This window comes from Hypanus sabinus, chromosome 16, assembly GCF_030144855.1.
Source record: "Hypanus sabinus isolate sHypSab1 chromosome 16, sHypSab1.hap1, whole genome shotgun sequence".
In the NCBI taxonomy this organism is placed as follows: Eukaryota; Metazoa; Chordata; class Chondrichthyes; order Myliobatiformes; family Dasyatidae; genus Hypanus; species Hypanus sabinus.
In genome coordinates, this window is record NC_082721.1 from 14,247,611 (window position 1) to 14,270,411 (window position 22,801).

Consider the following 22,801-nt stretch of genomic DNA (forward strand, 5'->3'; position numbering starts at 1 on the left):
TATGACTAAAGTTCCTGTGTCATTTGTGCAGTTATATCAAAAACAATTTTTGCATGGTGAGAGGAAGACACTGGTACAGTTCAGTTACCATTGTAGCAGAAACTTGGGGGGAGGGAGAGTTGCGTTTGAAAATCATGATGAGAATTTTAAAATGGATATCTTAATGATCTAAGAACCCAAGTATGTATGTAGGCCTTCGTTAGTCTTGATAGACCATGGATTTACGCCTTGGAAAGTTTCCTGGGCGCAAACCTCGGCAAGGTTTTATTTTATAGAAGAGCAGCAGTTGCCCAAGTTGCAAGTCTCCCCTGTCCACGCCACCAATGTTGTCCATGGGAAGGGCATTAGGACCCATAGAGCTTGGCACCGGTGTCATCGCAGAGCAATGTGTGGTTAAGTGCCTTGCTCAAGGACACACACGCAGCCTCAGCCAAGGCTCGAACTAGTGACCTTCAGATCACTAGACAAACGCCTTAACCACTTGGCCACATTCTTTGATTAATTTAGATCATATACTTTAAGTTTAATGACTGTTATAGAATACTTGGATTAGTAATGAACTAATTTAATGTATTATTAGCTGTGATTCATGTTATGTTTGAATTTCTGTTATTTCTGCTTAGGGTGATTATATTGCAGCAAATCACCTTTTTTAATTAAGTTACTCACCATTTCATGGCCTATTTAGTTTTAGTTGAAAGAGCTCATCAGATCTTTCTTTGATGGTTTTTTTCCCTCTGGCTCAGTGGTTCCCAATCTATTTTATGCCATGTACTGCAGGTTGGGAACTCCTGCTCTAGTGTGAGGTTTTCCATTTAAAAAAAATTATAAAAATGATACAGAAGGGACTTCTGGGAGGTAAGATGATTTGTGAAGAGTTGGCAGCTGGGATTTAATTTTCTTCTCTGACTATGTGTGTGGTTCTCTCTGAACTGAATTGGGGCAAGGTCAATCCGCATTTTAGTGGGTGTGAAAATCTATAGATAATTTGGAAATTGTTTATGCTCTGAAAGATGATTTTATGCTGACAGTGGAAAGTACTTTCAGAATAGCTAATATTCTGTGCTCCTGCCAGTCTTGTATTTTAGCTGTTTATTCGAATAAAGTAGAAAATCTGGTGCCAGCAAGGACATCAGACTTTATTGTTAATGTCCATATTGTATCCCCTTAATAAAGGCAATTTATTACATTGACTTAAACCAAGGGGAAAAACATTATTAGTTGTTCAAAATTTACATAGATGGAGCTAAGTATAGTGAATGTTTGCAATGATCTTTTTTTAAATTTATTTTTGGCAGACATCTTTTTGAATTGTCATTTCAAAGTTACTAGACTTATGTGGACACTGTTCAAAACACTGCACCATATCAAAGTGTAATGTTATTACTGTTTAGTCAGAGCATGATGAAGACAATGTAAGCTTTTTTTCTTGTGTTCATTTCAATTGGAACAACAATTTGAAATCTAGTAAATTTGATCTTTTATGTATTGTCTGTATAAGTTGTCCAATGTAAGATGTGTTGCTAGAACTATGGGTCTCACAATGAAATATTTTTAGAGCTTGTTTATTAGAAAGCACGAACTAAAATTAAACCAGTTGATTCCTGAAAACCACACAAAATTGGACAATAAACAGGAAACAGTTTAAAAGGAAAAATTTAACATGTCAGGAAGATGACTTTCTGTGAGTATGAATTGATTGAATTCGGGCATCTATTTTGGCAGAAACCTTAAGGTAATCATGGCAGGTCATTCATTTGGAAACAAGCTAAAGATGCTCTCAATTGCTTCAAACTTAGCTTATATTGATTTGCTCTGCCATCAACTAGGATGAAACTTCTGTGAAGCCACCTGGACAATTAGTGAATGGTTAATCACTAATCACATCTGGGTATAAACACATTGCAGAAATTTGACGTTAAATGATTTTGTACATTATTTAGATTGCTGGCTCAAATGTTTAACATGAATAGAGACGTGGAATTTAGCTTCAGTCAGTTGGTCTGTGTTTTTAGCAAGCATAATGATGCTTATATACCCTTTGGCATACTAGAATTGATTAGTCTATCTTAAACAGAGGAGGAAGTGATGTTCCAGGTACTGCTTTCATTAATGTGAGAAAGTCTGCAGATGCTGGAAATCCAAAGCAACACACACAAAACGCTGGAGGAATTCAGCAAGTCAGGCAGCATCTATGGAAGTGAATAGATAGTTGACATTTTGGGCTGAAACCCTTCTTCAAGACTGAGAAGGGAGGGGAAAAATGCCAGAATATGAAGATGGAGGGAGGGGAAGGAGGCTAACTGCAAGGTGATAGGTGAAACCAGGTGGGTGGGAAGGGTCAAAGGCTGGAGAAGAAGGAATCATTTTTGTGTTTTCTAGTGTTGGGTCTCTTTTATTAAATCTTTTTGATTTGTGACATGTTGAGAATTGGATTGGTAATGTATTTGTGTTGCTTCTCAACTGATGTCTGTGAATATTGAATTAAGATATTAGGTGGCAAATGATGCATACAACATTTGAAATAGTTGGTACAGTTTGGGATATAATTTTACAAAAAGGTGATACTGCAAAAACATGAATGTGCTATGTGAGACGATCTAAAATACAAGTTGAAAATTCAGACAGTTTGGAGAAACTCAGTTTATTTTAACTTTTAAAAAAATGGCCCAATTAAAGTTGGCATAAAACTAGTGAGAAATAACAACTGGTGATTGCAAAAGGTAATCTTTATAAAATGACTGGTCTATTTGACTCCAGACCTATGTTAACCTGGTTGACTCTTTTGCCCTCTGATGTAGGCTATTACATGCACTAACTAATGGTTAAAAATTGTAATCTAATTTGGTTAAGTTTGTAATTTGCACTATAATCAAGAAGTTTAAAGGATTGGAAAATGATTACTCTAATAGAATTCCACAGATGGACCAAATATGACAAAAGAATTCAAGGAAAAAATATAGTGGAAAAAGGATCTAATACTTCCCTGGCATTTATGACAAATAAACTTTTCTTGGACTTTGAGCCGGGTACAGCTATCAACAGATGAAACCAGCCTCATCTCTGATGAAGGTGGCAGAGTTTGTCAGCGAAACGTCAGTTATGATCAATACCTGTACCCAGCTGGAAGCCCGAGAAGAGTATTTGGAAAAAATATATAGCTTAAGTAATTACGTGTCAAGATGTTATTTCATGTGAAATTGTGACGTGCCTTGAATCTAGACAGGTAGAAGTAACAAACCAAATCAAAAGATAGTTGAGCAACACACAAATTGCTGAAGAAACAGGGTAGCCTGAGAACAGGATAGAAACCAGAATAAGAAGATGGAGAAGGGGAAGGAGTACGAGATGGCAGGTGACAGGTAAAATTAGGTGAGGTGAAAGGTGTGAGTGGGTGAAATAAGAAGCAGGGGCATTATAGAAGAGGGTTGAAGAAGAAGAAATCTGATAGAGAACAGTAGACTATGAAATGAGCTGCGTTTTAAGAGATTGAAGCATGTCACAGTTTTGTGTACTTTATGCAGCACTTATCTAGTGACATTACAAATATTAAAAATTCAATTTCTAAAGACACATTTTATTGAAATTGATGGCAGCAACACCTGATTTGTTAATGAGTAAATCGAGGTAATTGTGTTGGATATGTTCAAGATATATAGAATATTCCTGTTACAGAGCATCCAAACCTACAGTGATTGCTAAGTTAATCTGGGAGGAGAATCTAGAAGGAGTGCCTATGGAAAGTCCTACAATGGAATGGAAAGTCCTCCAAAAGTAGTGGTTCAGCCCAGTCTAACCCTAATGCTCTCCCACCATTGAGCACATCTACTACATAGAACCCTATCGCAGGAAATCAGCATCCGTCATCAAGGACTTTCAATACCCAGGACATGCTCCTTTCTTCCTGCTGCCATCAAGAAGGTACAGGAGCCTCAGGACTCACACCACCAGGTTCAAGGACGGTATTAATTACTCCTCAAACACCAGGCTCTTGAACCAATAGGGATAGCTTCACTCCTCTGACTCACTCCAGTACAGAATTGTTCCTACAACCTATGGACTCACTTTCAAAGTCTTTTCATCTCATATTCTCAATATCTATTGCTTGTTTATTCATGTATTATTTTTATTTTGTATTTGCATAGTTTGTTTCTTTTGCATATTGGTTGTTTGTCGGTCCTGCTGGAGGTGGCCTTTCATTGATTCTATTAAGTTGCTTGGATTTACTGAGGATGCCTGCAAAAACAAATCTCAGCATTGGATATGGCGACACATACAGTTGCAAGAAAGAGTTTGTGAACTGTTTTGCAATTACCTGCTTTTCTGCATTAGTTACTCATAAAATGTAGTGTGATCTTCATCTAAGTCATAATAATAATCAAACACAATCTGCCTAAGCTAATAACACACATTGTTATTTTCCTATCTTTATTGAACACATTGTTTAGCCATTCATAGTCCAGGCTGGAAAAAAGTATGTGAATCCTTCTGTTTAATAAATGGTAGTACCTCCTTTAGCAGCAATAACCTCCGTCAAATGTTTCCTGTAGCTGCTGATCAGAGTTGCACAATGGCAAAGTGAAATTTTAGTCCATTCCTCCATTCAAAACTGTTTCAGTTCATCATTATTTCTGGGATGCCTTCCATGAGCAGCCCTCTTCAGGTCATGCCGCACCATCTCAATTGGGTTAACGTCCTGACTCCATTCCAAATTGCATTTTTTTTTTCTTTTTAAAACATTTTGCTGTTGATTTACTCTTGTGTTTTGAATCATTGTCTTGTTGTATCATCCAACTTCTATTAAGCTTCAGATGACTGGACAGCCACCTTGACATTCTCCTGTAAAATGTCTTGATACAATTTTGAATTAATTGTTCCCTCAATGGTTGTAAGCTGGCCAGGCCCTGAGGCAGCAAATCAGGGCTAAACCACGATGCTCCTTCCACCATGCTTCACAGTTGGGATGACGTTTTGGTGTTGGTGTGCAGTGCTCTTTTTCTTCCAAACATAGCAATGTGCATTTCTGCCTGATATTCAACTTTTGTCTCATCTGTCCATAGAATGTTGTCCCAGAAGTGTTGTGGAACATTCAAGTGGTCTTTTGCAAACTTGAAATGTGTATCAATGTCTTTTGGAGAGTAGTGATTGCCTCCGTGGTGTCCTTCCATGAGCACCATTCTTCAGAGTTTTTCTAGAAGTGGTCATGTGAACAGAGACCTTAGCAAGCTCTAGAGATTTCTGCAAGTCTTTTGCTGGGTTCTTTTTCACCTCCTTCAGCACTGCACATTGTGCTCTTGGTGTGATCTTCGCAGGATGCCCACTCCTAGGGAGAATAGCAACATTACTGAATTTCCTCCATTTGCAGACAATTTCTCTTTACTGTGCACTGATGAACACTCAAGTCTTTAGAAATGCTCTTTTAGCCTTGTCCAACTTCATGCATCTCTACAATGCTTCTTCTAACGTCCTCTGAAAGTTGTTTTGATCGAGGTATGGCACTCATGAACAGGTCTTTCTTGAGAAGAGCAGGCTCTGTCAGTAACCTGACTTTGTGTGTCTTTTTTTGATAAGGCAGGTCATCTGTAGAACCCAAACCTCCAATCTCATTGATTGGAAAACTGACTCCACATAGCTTTTCTAGAGGGCATTACCCCCAGAGGTTCATGTACAAGAAATTAGACAGTTCTTTGTATGTTATTAGTTTAAACAGATTGTGTTTGTCTATTATTGTGACTTGAGTCAAGATCAGACTACATTTCATGAGTAATTAATGCAGAAAACCAGGTAATTGTAAAGGGTTCACAAACTTTTCCAACTATAATAAATTTACTTTGAACTTTTGAACTTTGAAAATAAAGGGAGACTGCTTTTCTTTAACAAGTAGATGGAATGTGAGATTTTCATGCTTTCAAATGTAAACTGAATAGGTATATGTGAGAAACGAGATAGGTAAACTCAAAGACTGAGATGAGACTGCAGTTGCTAGAAAATGTTGAAAACAGTAAATTAAGCAGCAGCTGTGGAGAGAGAAACCAGGTCAATATTTCAGGTCAAGGACCTTGCAGAACTATAAAAATGAGAAAGCAATATACTATACGTAACAGTATTCTAGCTTAAAGTTGTTAAGGTGGCAATTATTTAAAACAGGAGACAGTAAAGAAAAATAGCAAATTGAACCAAAAAATTGCAGCCAGATTTCTTTGGCTGGTTGCCTGAAATTATTCAATTCAAGAGATACTCCAATTGTATATTTTATTTTTTCCAAACTACTGCATTCTTAATGTCTATGTACACCATAGGACCATAAGACATAAGAGTACAATTAGGCCATTCAGCCCATTGAGTCTTCTCCACCATTTCATCATGGCTGATCCATTTCCCTCTCAACCCAATTCTTGTACCTTCTCCGCATAATGTTTCTAAATTCCAGAGAGTGCAGACCTGGAGCTTGCAATTGCTGCTCAAGTGATAACCTTTTATTCCTGGAGTTCCTTCTCAAAGAATGGGCCCCAAGCTACTCTCAATACTCCAGTTGAGGCCTTACCAGAACCTTGTACAGACTCAGCATTACATCCTTGCTTTTATATTCTAATCCTCTTGAAATAAATGCTAATATTGTATTTTCCATCCATTGTATTCAACCTACAAATTAACCTTTTAGGGTATCCTGCACAAGGACTCTCAAATCCCTTTGCACCTCAGATTTCTGACATTTCTTTCAGTTTAGAAAATAGTCTGTGCTTTTATTTTTTATACCAAAGTGCATGACCATACACTTCCTGACACTGTATTCCATCTGCCACTTCTTTGCCCATTCTTCTAATCTGTCCAAATCCTTCTACAGCCTCTGCTTCCTCAGCACTACCTACCCCTTTGCTTATCTTCACATCATTAAACAAACTTGGCCACAAAGCCATCAATTTCATCCAAGTCATACAACGTAAACAGAAGCAGTCCACCACAGACCTTTGTGGATCACCACTAATCACTGGCAGCCAAACCAAAAAGGATCCTTTTATTCCCACTCTTTGCCTCCTGTGTATCAGCCAATGTTCTATCCATGTTTGGTTTATTTTCTGTGATACCCTTGGCCCTTGTTTAGCAGCCTATGTGAGGCACCTTGTCAATGGCCTTCTGAAAATCTAAGTATATGACATCCGCCGATTCTCCTTTGTCTATCCTGCATGTTATTTCTTCAAATAATTCCGACAGATTTGTTAGACAAAATATTCCCTTAAGGAAACCATGGCCTACTTTGCCATGTGCCTTCAAGTAACCTGAAACCACATCCTTAACAATTGACTCCCGACAGCTTTCCAACCACCATGGTCAGGCTAACTGGCCTATAATTTCATTTCTTCTGCCTTCCTCCCCTCTTGAAGAGTGGAGTGACATTTGTAATTTCCCAGTCACCAGGAGCTATGCCAAAATCTATTGATTCTTGGAAGATCATTACTAATGTCTCCACAATCACTTCAGCAACCTCTTTTGGAACTCTGGGATATAGTCCATCTGGTCCAGGTGACTTATTTACCTTCAGACCTTTCAGTTTCCCAAGCACCATCTCCCTAGTAATAGCAACTGCATTAACTTCTGCCCCCAACATCTTTGAACTTCTGGCATGCAGTGAAGACTGGTGCAAAATACTTACTCAACTCATCTGCCATTTCCTTGTTACTGTCTCTCCAACATCATCTTCCAGCTGTCCAATATCTACTCTTTTACATATCAGTTCTTTTATCAGTTCTCTTTTACTCTTTGTATATCTGTAAAGGCTTTTGGTATCACTTTTGATATTATTGGCTAGCTTAGCTTTATATTACAACTCTTCCCCCTCCCCCAATGGTTTTTTTTGGTTGCCTTCTGTTGGTTTCTAAAAATAACCAATCCTCTAACTTCCTACTAATTTTTGCTATGTTATATAGCCACTGTGTTGCTTTAATTTCTTTTGTCAGCCACAGCCATGTAACGTCATCCTACCTTTAGAATACTTTCTCTTATTTAGGATGTATCTATCCTGCACCTTCCAAATTGTTCCCAGAAACTCTGCTGTCATCCCTGCCAGTGTACTCTTCAATCAACTTCGGCCAGCTCCCCTTTCATGCCTCTGTAATTCCCTTTACTCCACTGTAGTACCGACACATCTGACTTTTACAACTGCAGGGTAAATTATATAATATTATGATCACTGTTTCTTACGGGTTCCTTTACATTAAACTCCCTAATCATACCTGGTTCATTACACAATACCCAATCCAAGATTGTTGATCCCCTAGTGCAGGGGTCGGCAACGTTTACCACTGAAAGAGCCAATAGGGACCCATTTCCCACAGAAAAGAAAACACTGGGAGCCACAAAACCCTTTTGACATTTAAAATGAAATGACACTGCATACAACGGTTTTTTTTGCCTTTATGCTATGTATAAACAAACTATAATGTGTTGCATTTATGAAATTGATGAACTCCTGCAGAGAAAACAAAATTACATTTCTGCATGCAACAAAAACATTTTGAACTCCGAAAAAAAGACGTTGGGTTGAAGGTTACTCCATAGGTAGCCTACCTTGGATCGAAGGATTAAAAGAAAGCGCGCACTGGCGGGTGTCAGGCATTGGCAGTGGTGATGTATATTAATAGCGATAAAAAACAAGTTGTAGCGGTGTAGCGCTACACGCAGCGCTAAAATAAAGACACTGCAGTCAAAGGTAACTTTATTCGAACTAAACAGCCTTGATTTAAAGCCTCCCTCAACCCGTCCCCATGGGCGCGGATGCTCCAAAAGACACGTACTCACAACCCCCCGTAGGCTATCTCCCTTAGCTGGAACGGTGGCTAATTGTGAGCCGGTTCGGATGTGCCAGGAAATGGGGTCTCCACAACGTTTTTAGATTGTACAAGATCACCATAATCTTCAAATTTCGAATTACATTTCAAAAACTAACAAACTACGAGGAGCCGCAGCACAGAGATCAAAGAGTCGCATGCGGCTCTGGAGCCACAGGTTGCCGACCCTTGCCCTAGTGGGTTCAATCAAAAGTTGCATCATCTTGGATGCATTCCACAAATTCTTTCTCTTGGGGTACAGCATCAACTTGATTTGTCCAATCTATCTGCATATTGAAGTCCACCCCCCCCCCCCCCCCACCGACTAACATAACATTGCCTATTTGACATGTTTTTTCTATCTTCTGCTGTAATTTATAGATCACATCCTGGCTACTAAGGGTCTCTTACCCTTGCAGTTTCTTAACTCTACCCAAAAGGATTCTACATCTTCCGATCCTATGGCACCTCCTTATAAAGGTTTTATTTCATTTTTATTTACACTCCTCCTCCTGTGCCTACCTGCCTGTCCTTTTGATAGATTGTATATCCTTGGATATTAGGCTCTCAACTACAATCGTCTTTCAACCATAACCACAATGTCATCCTTGCCAATCTCTATAACTGTCTTACAAGATCATATACTTTATATTGTATACTGAATGAACAAGAAAAAGCTTACCAGATATTTGCGTTGCCCATGCCTGTTATCAGCCAAGCCTGTTAAGCTAAATCCAAAAGTTTCCCCACTCTAACATTGTTGCACTCCAATAATGGCTGCTCTGCTTGCCCTTCCTTGTTTTTATTTCACCTTGCTAAATAATCCCAAAAATCTGATTGACCACTGTTGAAACTCCGAAAAAAAAAACCCAGCTATGAAGCGTTGATTTTTAAAGTTCCCTTCTCAACCTGGATGAAGTCACCTTTGCTTTTTGCCTCCGAACTCCAATTGGCAACTAGGTTATTTCTAGCTGAGAAGTCTTGGTTTTCCAGAAATTGTAATATAATAAGTTGTACCAGCTATATGTTTTAATTCAGAAGATCTTTAAATAAATGGCAATAAGAAATTTACTGTTAATATTTAGCAAAGAGACAGATTTACTATGGTTATTGGATTAGTACATTTTATGTTAGATGAGCCAAATTGTATTGTTTTAATGGTTCTCCATAAGTTTGAATTTCATTGCAATCCAATGAACAATTGCACTTTCTGCATCTATAACATTTACCTTGACTGGTTTGTTGAAGAATAGAATGGCATTTTGATTCTAATTGATTAAGTATGAAAATAATTTATTTCAATAGATGGAAACTTTTGCAGTGTTACATATACAGAAATGTAGAGACTAGGTGAAATCACCGGGAAATAGTGCAGTAACTCTAACGTACAGGGAAGGAGTGAGTGATTGACATACAGAGGCTAAAGTGACTATACTTCGCCATATCTTCAAAAACAAAAATCTATTCAAGGTGCATATAGGAAAGAGAACGATTTCTTTAAGTCTGCTAATTTTGAAATGTTGCTGACATTGTTCTGAGATCACTACTATTTTTTTCTGCATTTATTTGCATTTAATTCTCAGATTTGTTTTTTATGCTAAAGGGATTTTGTGTTTAAAGCATATTACTCAATCACATTTTTTATTGTTGAGTAATAATTATATACTTTGTAATTTTAATTAATGTGCTATGAATTTAATGCTGTTTCTCAAATCTAAAGGGAGTGATTGTTGTTACTTCAGGTAGAAAAAATGACAGTGCAGAATCATGTGAATTTTAAGCCATTACTTTGTAGCCAACTCTGCTTGTTGATAAAATGTTATAATTAAAAATTATTTCATAAATTTCAAAAAAAATATTTAATCTTAGATTGGTTAACTAGCAAATTGATAATTCAGTCTGTGGCTATGTTTGAACATTCTGGAATACTAGCGGCAAACCATATGCCATCTGTTATCTCTCCTGGCAGGAATAATTTGTTTATCTAAATTAATATGCAAAGAATATAGAGAATTATTCTAAAAGTGTCTTATATAAAATTACAAACTATATTCACATCTAAATTATTTAGTTATCTGAAAATGTTGGAAAATTGGTATAAAGTCTTTACAGCATTTTATGTTGCTTGGTGAGGATGTTGAAAATATGATACCCACCCTTCCCGAAGAAAACTATTTTCAAAAACAAGTAATTAAATTTTGATGCCAGCTGAATGGACACTCTTGAGTTTTGTTCTAAAAGCAGTTTATTTATTTGTATTTTGCTGCCATTATAGTATTTGAGATGACGGCAAAAAAATTCACCATAAAATCATGACCACGTTGAACAATCATCTGTTCACTTCCTCATCTATCATAATTAAAGAGTAGCACCAGAAGAAAGTTGTCTGCTGATGATTTCATGATGTTATTTGTAATAAGTCTGATGCTATTGTGTTCTGCCCCCAGGAATACACATGTCCAAGATGTGACTCTGGTTTTATAGAAGAATTACTCGAACAAACACCAAGGTAAAACAGTATAGTTGCTCAAAAATATTCCAATTAGTTTTATTCTTAATTTTCAATATGTTTTTATAATTGGACAAGAAATTCTGTGACATAACAAAAGCCCCCCAAAATGGGTGTTGATCTAGAATAATAATTTTGAATTATGTGGAAAATTATAAATTGACTACAGAGATTTAGTCAGATAACACTTTCTATTTATGGATTTTAGTTAAATTTACTTGAAAACCCTACTTTATAATTTTCCCATTTGCCCCATAAATGATGATAAGCAAGATATCGGCAAAATATTATATTTTATTGAGGTACTATTTTAATTACTGGCTTTGTAATTGTGGTGATCTTCTAGAACACTTCCTGTTTGTGATTAAAAGGGAGAACTTGCAAATAAAATTGAGCAAGAGAGGAACTTGCATTTAAAATGTTTGGATGACCAAGTTTATGGAGAAAAATTTAAAATGAACCAGTCATGCAGTAACAAAGATGTGCATAAGGGTGTAAGCAGCAAATGAGCTGAGAAAAAGCTGTCAGACATACTACATGTGAAGGTGGTCTAATGTTATATCAAGTCAAATTTGTGGCTGGGGAATGGAATTGTGATGGCTTTAGTTAGTGTAATATTTAGGAAAATTTCTGCTCATTTAGTGAAGCCATTTGAACATTAGGTGGATGAGATGGAGAAGTTGAATTCCACTTAGGAATACATACTCAAGTTGGTTTGGGTGATATGCTGAGAAGCAACCTGTAGATAAGAAACAGTGGAGAAGGGGAGGGCTTGGTGGAAATTTGAGAAATGATAATTGTATGGTGCCAATAAGAGGTCTTTGTTGGTGACAATGGCCGGAATAGGTTAAAACAAGTTGGAACCAGATGAGTTGGATAATATGCAAGCTTTTAAGGAATACCTTATGCTTTTATTCCAGAATCAGATTTAGTAGCATTGATATATGACATAAAATTTGTTGTTTTGCAGCAGCAGTAACAAAGACTTAAAATTACAAAAATGATTAAATAGTTCCAAAAAAGGAGTTACAAGGTTTGACCACTCAGAAATCTGAAGGTGGAAGGGAAGGAGTTATTTCTGAATTTTTGACTGTAGATCTTCAGGCTCCTCTACTTTCTCTCTGCTTTTTTATCAACAAACTTTCCCCTCTAATAACATTATTATTTGGAATTAGGATACTGTTTATTTACAATATCTTTTGAAAGTCTTAGACTGAATAAATGTGGTTCTTGTTTATTGTGCATTTCTGTTACTGAATATTCTTCAATGTTGTATTTAGGCACACAAAAGAATTGGCCTCTGTATCTACATAATATATACTAAATTGAATGAAGATGTATGTTATTTCTTTTGTAGGCTGTGTTAAACCCATCTTTATATCTTGTTATTGTAATTTGATGCATTTAAACTAAGAATTCGTCTTAATCTAACATGCCCTCTGCAAATTGTGCTAAGCAGTTGAAAGCCTGAAAGATAACATAATTTTTCTGTCCTGATGAATTGAAAATGAATATTTCCAGAAGGAACAGTTCAACAGGATAAATAAGATGCACATTTTTCATGTGTGATAGCATATTAATAACTCTGCTAATTCTTGGTGTCTGAATGACCAAGTTGATGGCCTAAGTGCCTGGAGAACAAAAAATGTTCAGTCACTAAGAGCTTATGAATTGAAATGAGTTGTAAGATCTAAAAGTGTCTCATGTGTTGTTTGATTTTCCACTTGTTTTGTCTTTTCTTCACCTCAGGGTAAAAGTCCTGTAAAAACAGGAGAGGCTCCTTGGGGTAACAAGTGGAAACCTACTACTGCATATCTAACTTTAATTCAAGCACGAGTTTTCTATCTTTGTAATGAAGGGAGGTGGAAAGAGTAACTGCTATCTCATGGACTTGTTAGAATAGGGCTGAATAGAAATTGTTGTGCTGTTGTATTTGTGTTATTTGGCTTAGGATGTTGTATGTTTTGAAAAAGATTAGTTGTATATATAGCTTCCAATGTAATTTTGAATGTTATCTGACAATAGAAACTCAGAGTCACAGAAACGCACAGCAGCGAAACAGGCCTTTCAGCCCATCTACTCCATGCCAAACTATTTAAAATGCCTACTTCCATGAATCTGCACCAGGACCGTAATCCTGTATACTCTTACCATCCATGTACCTATCCAAACTTCTCTTAAACACTAAAATCAAGCTTGCATTCACCACTCGTTCTAGCAGCTCATTTCACTTTCTTACAGCCCTCTGACTGAAGAAGCTTCCCCTCATGTTTGCCTAAGCTTGTCACCTTTCACCCTTAACCCATACCCTCTAGTTGTAGTCCCACCCAAACTCTGCAAATAAAGCCAAGTTGCATTTACCCTACCTGTACCCATCATATCTACATAGTGATTTTGCACCCAAACCAACAAGATTTTTAAGTGTATCACTGATTTGTCTTTCTTCCCTCCATGTTGGTTTCTATTGTAATGACTTCTATAGAACTACTTCAGATATCCTGCTGCCACCTAATCAGCTTCCTGATGAGTGGAGAATAAGTTTATAGGGAGCATGGTAGAATTAATTCTGCTTTTAAAAAAACTAAACTAAATTTCTGTTTAACTAAACTCTGAGTTGATATAAGGAAAGGAGTATTAAATACTTGACTGAAGGTTTACCCAAGCTTTATCCTGTTAAATAACAGCACACAGCTGAGAATAGGCCAGTTCATTTGTTTGATTGCTGCTTCTATTAATATGTGATTTAATGAAATGAGCCATTAATGATCAGTAAACTTCTGTTTAGAGTAAGCAGTCTGTAGTGTTCCAAGGAAAGATATGAAAGAAAAATGTAGGTGTCCTTGGATCCAATAGCATTAGATGCACAGTATATTAGGGTCCATTAGGGAATAGTATTACTATATTACTATATTTATCTTTTGAGATGGATGCTGGGTTTAATACAGCAAATGATACAGATGAAGCCATCCGTCTTGCTGTGCATTATAGCTAGTTGGAAATTCTTATGGCATCTATACTTTATGACATTGTTAATTATGCAATATTTGGAATTCTTGTAGAAATGCTGAAAATGGCTCGAATTCAACAGCTTCCACAAGTGACCAGACTCGACAGTTATTTGAGGTTGGTAGCATGATTTTCCAGGGTTTCAAGTGTATTTAATGACCTTGCCATGCATAGTAATGTTCAAATGAATGTACTCTGGTTTCTGAGAGAACAACATTTTCAACGAATAGTTATTTTTTTAGTGTCCAATGTTATCAGTTTGTTGTGTTTAACTCTAGAAAATACAATAGAATTCATTAAAATGTGTTTTAAAAATGTTTTTAAAATGCAGTAGTGCCAACTGTGGATCTTATTTGGAAACACTTGGTGATTGAATTTCCTGTAAGAAGCTTAATTGATCATAGGCTGACCCTTGTGTAGAGATCTGCGCTTTGAAATCTGGTTAGTAACTTTTGTTCAAAGAGAGCGTCGGCATTTTGGGGAAAGAAGGCTTTAGGCTTTGACGGAATTTGGGCATTCAGCACTGTTTGGCCTCATTGATGAGAGGGCCCTCTGCACTGGTGGGCCAGGATAGAACGCACACGAGCTGAAACTGGCAGATGGGCAAGTATAGTGGCATCGGATGGATAATGCCTGCAGTGAAGTCCAGTGGTAGTTGCTCAACTGATGGGCTCTTATGCCTGAATAGGAGCCCTTCCAAAATGTGGCTGAACACAGCAATGCTCTTTGGAAAAGTTGTCATAGGATACATTCTAGCAGTATAGTCAACATAGAAAATCACACATTTGTCATTCAATGTTGGACGATCTGTTATAAAATCTATGAACCTTTATCACCACTGAAGCATGAAGAAATGAGCATTTTATATAAAATTTAATGTAGTAAGCCAGCGTGTAGGTTTTAGGTTTAATAGAGTTACCTGCAGAAACTCTCAGCATCCCCACTTTGTAAGACATCCTTTGAAATCCACCAAGTAAACCCTTCCAAAATCTTTTCTGGTTACCCTTTCAGTGCCTTGTACACTTCGATATGTTAACTGTGTATACAGTTGCAGTTTGTTACAAGATATTAGGGCCAAATTATCTTTTTTCTTCAGCGTTCACTGGCTACCATGCTGTAGTGGAAATGGATATGATTCCATTTTGTAATAGCCAAGAATCTTTTTGCCAACCAGAGAGTGATGCTGTTTCTTTCACCACTATGGCAATGACACTTGACTTCTATCTTGTAGTCAATCATCTTGTTCTAAACAGCTGCTTAAGGTAATCAAAAATGAATTGATCATAACTGAAATTTGCTATCTTGATGATCATTAATGAGCATGTAATCTTAGTGACATTTTGTATAGAATGGCAGATCATGTATTAATGTCAATAAATAATGTAACATGGCAATGAAGACCAATCAAGAGTTATATCTTTGTTCACATTCCAAGATGTAGCTATGTGCAATGTTTATTAAACACCATAAGCTGTTGGCTATTTGCCACTAACCCTCTTGGTAAATCTCTTAGATGTTATGCTTGATTTAATCTATTTTTTTTCCTTAGTCCAATTGTTACATTCCTTTCTGTAATAAGATGTGAACTTAGAATTTCACACCAATATGTGCATACTGTATTGTGGGCATAATACTGCCCATTGCAAAGATAAACACCAACTTTGTCTGAGTGGCCTGTTTCTGTGTTATACTTTATAGTAAACATGAAAATGTTGATACATGACACCAGCACAAGTATCAAACATTACCCATGTGTTGTGTTTGAAACACAATAAAATGAGCAGGTCCTGCTGTTGCTTTGTAGTCCAGACAGATCTGAATTTGAGTGGCTAAGCAAATTGTTTGTCAATTTTGTTCAAGAATTTATCCCTTAGATTTAAGGAGGAGAGCAAGAGTTATACCAGTGAAAAGATCAACGTGAGAGAAAGTATGGGTTTTACTGGGGCTGGGTTATCAAATTGGAGGTGTAAGAGGTTTGGCTGATGAATGGTTATAAAAACATTGTGGTTCATGACAGCCAAAAACAAAGCAGTTGTGATATTGAAAGTAAGATATGAGTGAATTATAAAAACTTTGTTTACCTCCTCTCCCTCTACTTGCTTAGTGCTACTTACTCACATGTCTATTCCTGGGGCCAGAACGCCTTGGGAAAGGCTGGGGACACTGATCAGGGTTGATCTTTTCTCTGATCAAGCCAAAATAGATAACATGCCCATGTGTGATTACAAGGTCAAGGAAGTGGTATTAATATGTTTTGGGAGAAACGAAGGGAGGATAATAGTGCAAATAAAATGAATGAAGAGAACAGGATGAATTGAAGCAGAAAGGATTGATGTAAATTGTGATAAGAATTGACGTCTCTGAGGATGAGAATTCACTTGAGGGAGAAAGTAAGGAAGATATCTTGATTTTTTTTTCTCTCTGCCTATACTTGAATGTTCATTGAAAAAGATTAATATCACTGGACAACAAGGGTTTTGCTTACTGAATAGTTTTAGGTGTATTTTATGGATTTTGCGCAGCTGATCATGAAGATCACTGTGAAATTTACTTATCATGCACTATTATATTGAAATCATCAACATTTATTATTTCATTTCATAATTCAAGTCAACTAAAATGTTAACCACAATGTAAACTGAAAAGTTTTTTTTATCTTGTTCAGGTATTACTGGGTATGCTTAGGCAAGGTGGATGCTGCATGTCAAGACAAGTGTCAGAAAGCAATTAAAAACATCACACACACACACACACTGTTCAATGCATTGCATTTACATCCATATCAGTTTGCAGGCACATTGATGTACCTGTTCTACGAGCATAGCATATTGTGTGTACTCATTATAATAAAATAATTGTGTTTTCGGAAGTACTTGTGATAGAAAAATATCTTGCCAATGTTGCAACAGCTGTGATATTTTCTGTTATATTTGTGATGAGTATACACTTAAGTCTCAAAGACCGAGCATGACTCCTCTTATTAAGAAAGCAGATGAGCTCTACTATAAGTGTAAAATTGGTGACCAAGACGAAGCATGAGCTCCTTACATTTGGTGTTCCTACATGCGTAAGAAATCCTCTGAATAGCCTAACCTCTTTTCAGCCATGAGACCTGTGCCTATTGACAATAGTCTTCCAGTACCGAAGCCACCAGAGGCATGGAGTCTGGAGGAGGCAGACAAAGAGACCAAGAAGCATGAGCCAGGAATGGAAAATGACACTGAAGCTGATACAGATTTTGAACCTTTAATGTCAAGTGGGCCTCATCTGATAACTCAGTCTGAGTCAGAGACTTGGTTTCATCAAAGGCAAAAGCAGAATTACTGGGTTCAAGACTGCATGGGTGGAATCTGCTGTCACCGGGCACAAATATTTCAGTGAAGGATTTTCAGAATCAGAATCAGGTTTATTATCACCGGCATGTGATGTGAAATTTGTTAACTTAGTAGCAGTAGTTCAATGCAATACCTAATCTAGCAGGGAGGAAAAAAAAAATAAAAGTAATGATAATAAATAAGTAAATCAATAATGAATATTGAATAGATTTTTAAAAGTGCAAAAACAGAAATACTGTAAATTTTTTTTTAAAAGCGAGGTAGTGTCCAAAGATTCAATGTCCATTTAGGAATTGGATGGCAGAGAGGAAGAAACTGTTCCTTAATTATTGAGTGTGTGCCTTCAGGCTTCTGTACCTCCCACCTGATGGTAACAATGAGAAAAGGGCATGCCCTGGGTGCTGAAGGTCTTTAATAATGGACGCTGCCTTTCTGAGACACCGCTCTCTAAAGATGTCCTGGGTACTTTGTAGGCAGTTACCCAAGATGGAGCTGACTAGATTCACAACCTTCTGCAGCTTTTTTTGGCCCTGTGCAATAGTCCCTCCATACCAGACAGTGATGCAGCCTGTCAGAATGCTCTCCACAGTACAACTATAGACGTTGATATGTTGGGACCTGGTTAGATCCTCAGAGATCTTGACACCCAGGAACTTGAAGCTGCTTACACTCGTCCACTTCTGATCCCTCTATGAGAATTGATATGTGTTCCTTTGTCTTACCCTTTCTGAAGTCCACAATCAGCTCGTTCGTCTTACTGACGTTGACTGCCAGGTTTTTGCTAAGGAACCACTCCACTAGTTGGCATATCTCACTCCTGTACGCCCTCTTGTCGCCACCTGAGATTCTACCAACAATAGTTGTATTGTTAGCAAATTTATAATGGTATTTGAGCTATGCCTAGCCACACAGTCATGTGTATATGGAGAGTAGAGCAGTGGGCTAAGCACACACCCCTGAAGTGCGCCAGTGTTGATTGTCAGCAAGGATCCCAGAATAACTGATGCCATGACTAAAGAAGGCATTTTTGTTGGTTCACAAATCAAATAGGTCGTCAGTGTCAGGCAATTAGAAAGAGTGGAGAATATCACATGGAAGGTCTTCCAGGCTGTTGTTGAAAATTCTGTTCACAACCACAGAGCGCCAAACTACAGTTGCAAGAAAAACTTTGTGAATACTAAGCAATTACCTGGTTTTCTGCATTAATTATTCATGTGGTCTGATCTTCATCTAAGTCACAATAATAATCAGACACAATCTGTTTAAGCTAATAACACACAAATAATTGTACTTTCATATCTTAATTGAACCTGTTGTTTAATCATTCACAGTCCAGGCTGAAAAAACTATGGGAATCCTTGTATTTAATTACCGGTAGAACCTCCTTCAGCAGCAATAACCTCCACCAATTTTCCTACATCTGCTTATCAGATTTGCACAATGATGAGGAGGAATTTTAGACGATTTCTCCATACAAAACTACTTCAGTTCATCAATATTTCTGGGAGTTGAGAGATAGGGGGCAAAAGTTTAGGGGTAACACGAGGGGGAATTTCTTTACTCAGAGAGTAGTAGCTGTGTGGAACGAGCTTCCAGTAGAAGTGGTAGAAATAGGTTCGGTATTGTAAGTTAAAGTAAAATTGGATAGGTATGTGGACAGGAAAGGAATGGAGGGTTATGGGCTGAGTGCAGGTCGGTGGGACTAGGTGAGAGTAAGTTTTCGGTATGGACTAGAAGGACTGAGATGGCTTGTTTCCATGCTGTAATTCTTATATGGTTATATATGGATACCTTGCATGAGCAGCCCTCTTCAGGTCATGCCACAGCATTTCAATTGGGTTAAGGTCTGGACTGTCTTGGCCATTCCAAAACACAAATTTTCTTCTTTTTAAACCATTCTGTTAGTTTAATCTTGTGTTTTGGATCATTGTCTTGTTTCATCATCCAACTTCTATTAAGCTTCAGATGACGGACAGTTACGTTGACATTCTCCTGTAAAATGTTTGTATACAATTTTGGATTCATTGTCCCCTTGACGATTGTAAAGCTATCCAGGCCCTGAGGCAGCAAATTAGCCCAAACCATGAAGCTTCTTCCACCATGCTTCACAGTTGGGATGAGGTTTTGGTGTAGGTGTGCAGTGCTCTTTTTCCTCCAAACATATTGGTGTGCATTTCTGCCAAAAAGTAAAACTTTTGTCTCATCTGTCCACAGAATGTTGCCCCAGAAATGTTATGGAACATACAGGTGGGTTTTGGAGAGTGTCAGTTTCCTCTGTGGACAAAATGAACATCATTCTTGTTCAGTGTTTTTCTTATAGTGGACACGTGAACAGAGACTTTAGCAAGCTCTAGAGTTTTCTGCAGGTCTTTTGCTGATACCCTTGGGTTCTTTTTCACCTCCTTCAGCATTGCACATTGTGATCTTGGCGTTAACTTTGCAGGAAGCCCACTCCTAGGGAAAGAAGCAAAAGTACTGAATTTCCTCTGTTTGAAGGTAATTGTTTTTTACTGTAGACTGATGAACACTCAAGTCATGCTTTTGTAGCCTTTTCCAATTTCATGCATCTCTACAATTCTTCTAAACTTCTCTGAAAGTTGTTTTGATCAAGGCTTGATGCACATAAAGAGATCTTTCTTGAGAAGAATAGGCTTTGTCAGTAATTTTGTGTGTCTATTGGGCAGGTCATCTCTAGAAACCCACACCTCCAATCTCATTGATTGCAACACCTGACTTCAAATAGATTTTGTAGAAGGCATCACCCCAGAGATTCACATTTTTTTTAACCTAGTCTATGATTGTTTAAATAGTATACTCAGTATACCAAGAAGAATGACAGTTGTTTGTGTATTTGTGTTGGTCTATTATTGTGACGTAGATGAAGATCAGATCACATTTTATGAGTAACTAATGTAGAAAATCAAGTAACTGCAAAGGGTTCATGAAGTTTTTCTTGCAGCTATTTGCAGCTAGTTGAGAACATGTTTTGAGCATATAAAACCATGAAGTGCATCATGTCACTAAAGGTTCATTTTGTTCATTAGTGGTGCCATCAGTAATGAGCATGGTGAAAGGTTTCACCAGTACATTGCAGTCATGGAGAAACGGTACCAGGGCAACTAGAACCCTACAATGCCGACTGATTATTGTTGGACATTTAAGCGAGAAGCCTCAGATGCTGAGTGCAAACAAAAATCATAAACAGAACATTTTTAGCATAGTTAAACTATTGCAAAGCATCAGCACTGTTATGTAATTACATGCGTTATATTCAATGAAAGTCAATTTCATGTTTCTCAAAATTCCTACGTGATGCAAGTAGTCTGAAATTATATTTGTGTCCGGCTTCAACCGGTCCATCATAACTGCAAAAAATTTCTGAGGAAGCAACACTTTTGAAAAAATTTGCTGTCCAGTGTAATTGTAGTTGGTACAGCTATTTAATGTTTGCATTTGCAGCACATCTCAAATTAATTGTATATTTCCCAAAGTAATTGTTTAATCCATTATGTTTAATGGCTTTAATTTCTAGAAATGCCTGCAGCTTAACAGCAGGTTACTAATTGATTGAGACAATAATTTGTGGGCCAATTACAAAAAATGTGATAGAATTTTTTAAAGAAATACTTAAGATTTCATTATTAATACAGTGCCACAGAATGACTACTCCTCTTACTTTTCTTCCATCTTCAACCACCTACTGAAGTTTCTTATAGAATCTCTAGCATCAATTTAAGCATCAGATTTTTAAAAGTGAGTGGGATATGTTGGGACTTCCTGTGATGTTTGAGATAGTTTGGGGCAATAAAAAGAATTTAGGTTTAAGCAGAGCAGACATTGTTAGAGTGAGTCAACGGAAGAGTAGGGAACAGAGGTTTTGACTCAGTTGATTTTGGCAAGGAGAGGTGGAGACAAGGTTGAGGTTTCTGTCAAGTTTCTCTTTTTGTCTATTAGTGCCCAGCTAGAGTAGTGAAAATGGATTCCAGGTCAGTGATGTACTCCTAATGTAAGATCTGGGAGATCTCCAGTCTTTCTGATTGCTACATCTGTGACAAATGCATCTGGGTGCATCTCCTTACAGACTGTGTTAGGGACCTGGAACTGGTGCTGAATGACCTTTGGCTCATTCACGAGAATGAGGAGGTAATAGATAAGAGCTGCGGGAAGATACTCATACCTTGATTGCAGAGCCAGGAAGTTGGGTAACAGTCAGGAGAGGGAAAGGCAATAGACAGATAGTGCCAAATATTCCTGTGGCCTTAGTCCTCAATAACAAATATAATACTTGTATACCAATGGTCTAACTGCATTTGGTGTATTGTGAGTGGTTTTAGGCTCCATATCTAAGAAAAGATATACTGGCATTGGAGGGGGTTCAGGGGAGGCTTACAGGAATAATCCTGGGAATGAACCGGTTAACATATGGGCCAGTACTCTCTGGAGCTTTAGGGCTGATCTCACTGAAACTTCATTGAAAAGCCCAGACAAAGTACATGTGAAAAGACTGTTTCCAGTAGTGGGGGAATCTAGATACCTGTGGAGGCCTTGTCATTTGGCATATTTGAAATGGAGGTTAATAGGTTCTTGATTAGGAAGGGCATCAAAGTTTACAGGCAGAAGGCAGGAGAATGGGTTTGAAGAGAAAATAAATCAACCATGGGAAAGCAGACTCAATGGGTCATTTGTTCTAATTCTGCTCCTATGCCTTATTGGCTTATTACAGAAACTCTTTTTGTTTGGAGACTCTTAAAAATCCAAGACCTAGATTTGCAGTGGTTTGGCGCTGAGTTGTGTTCGAAAATTAAAAAAAAAACATTGCATTTAATACTTTCCTCATTTGCTAGTTCTGACAGTGTTCAAGTTGAAAAAAAAATCAGATAATTCTAGATGTTAGGTCTGTTATTTGGTAATTGACCTGAAATATTCACTATTTGTTTCCAAAGTCAGCAACTGAGCTGCTGAGTACTTGTAGAATTTTCTGCTTTTCTATTTTAGTATCATCTCATTGTATAAATAGAACTGCTGTATTTGGGCTGTTATTGTGGGGAGCTGAACATATAAGGGAAACAGCTGAAGAGTATTTCTTCCATACAATACTGTAAATGAAGTAAACACTGTCGAGGCAA

At 37.4% G+C, this 22,801-nt stretch overlaps 1 protein-coding gene across 1 annotated transcript in view; it reads left to right on the top strand.

Moving 5' to 3' along the window:
- rnf126 (ring finger protein 126) overlaps positions 1-22,801 on the top strand; it is a 58,666-nt gene that overhangs the window by 5,891 nt on the left and 29,974 nt on the right. The window contains exons 2-3 of the mRNA XM_059991153.1: positions 11,273-11,334; positions 14,394-14,457. Coding sequence (XP_059847136.1) covers positions 11,273-11,334; positions 14,394-14,457 — 126 coding nt within the window. The remainder of the gene's footprint in view (positions 1-11,272; positions 11,335-14,393; positions 14,458-22,801) is intronic.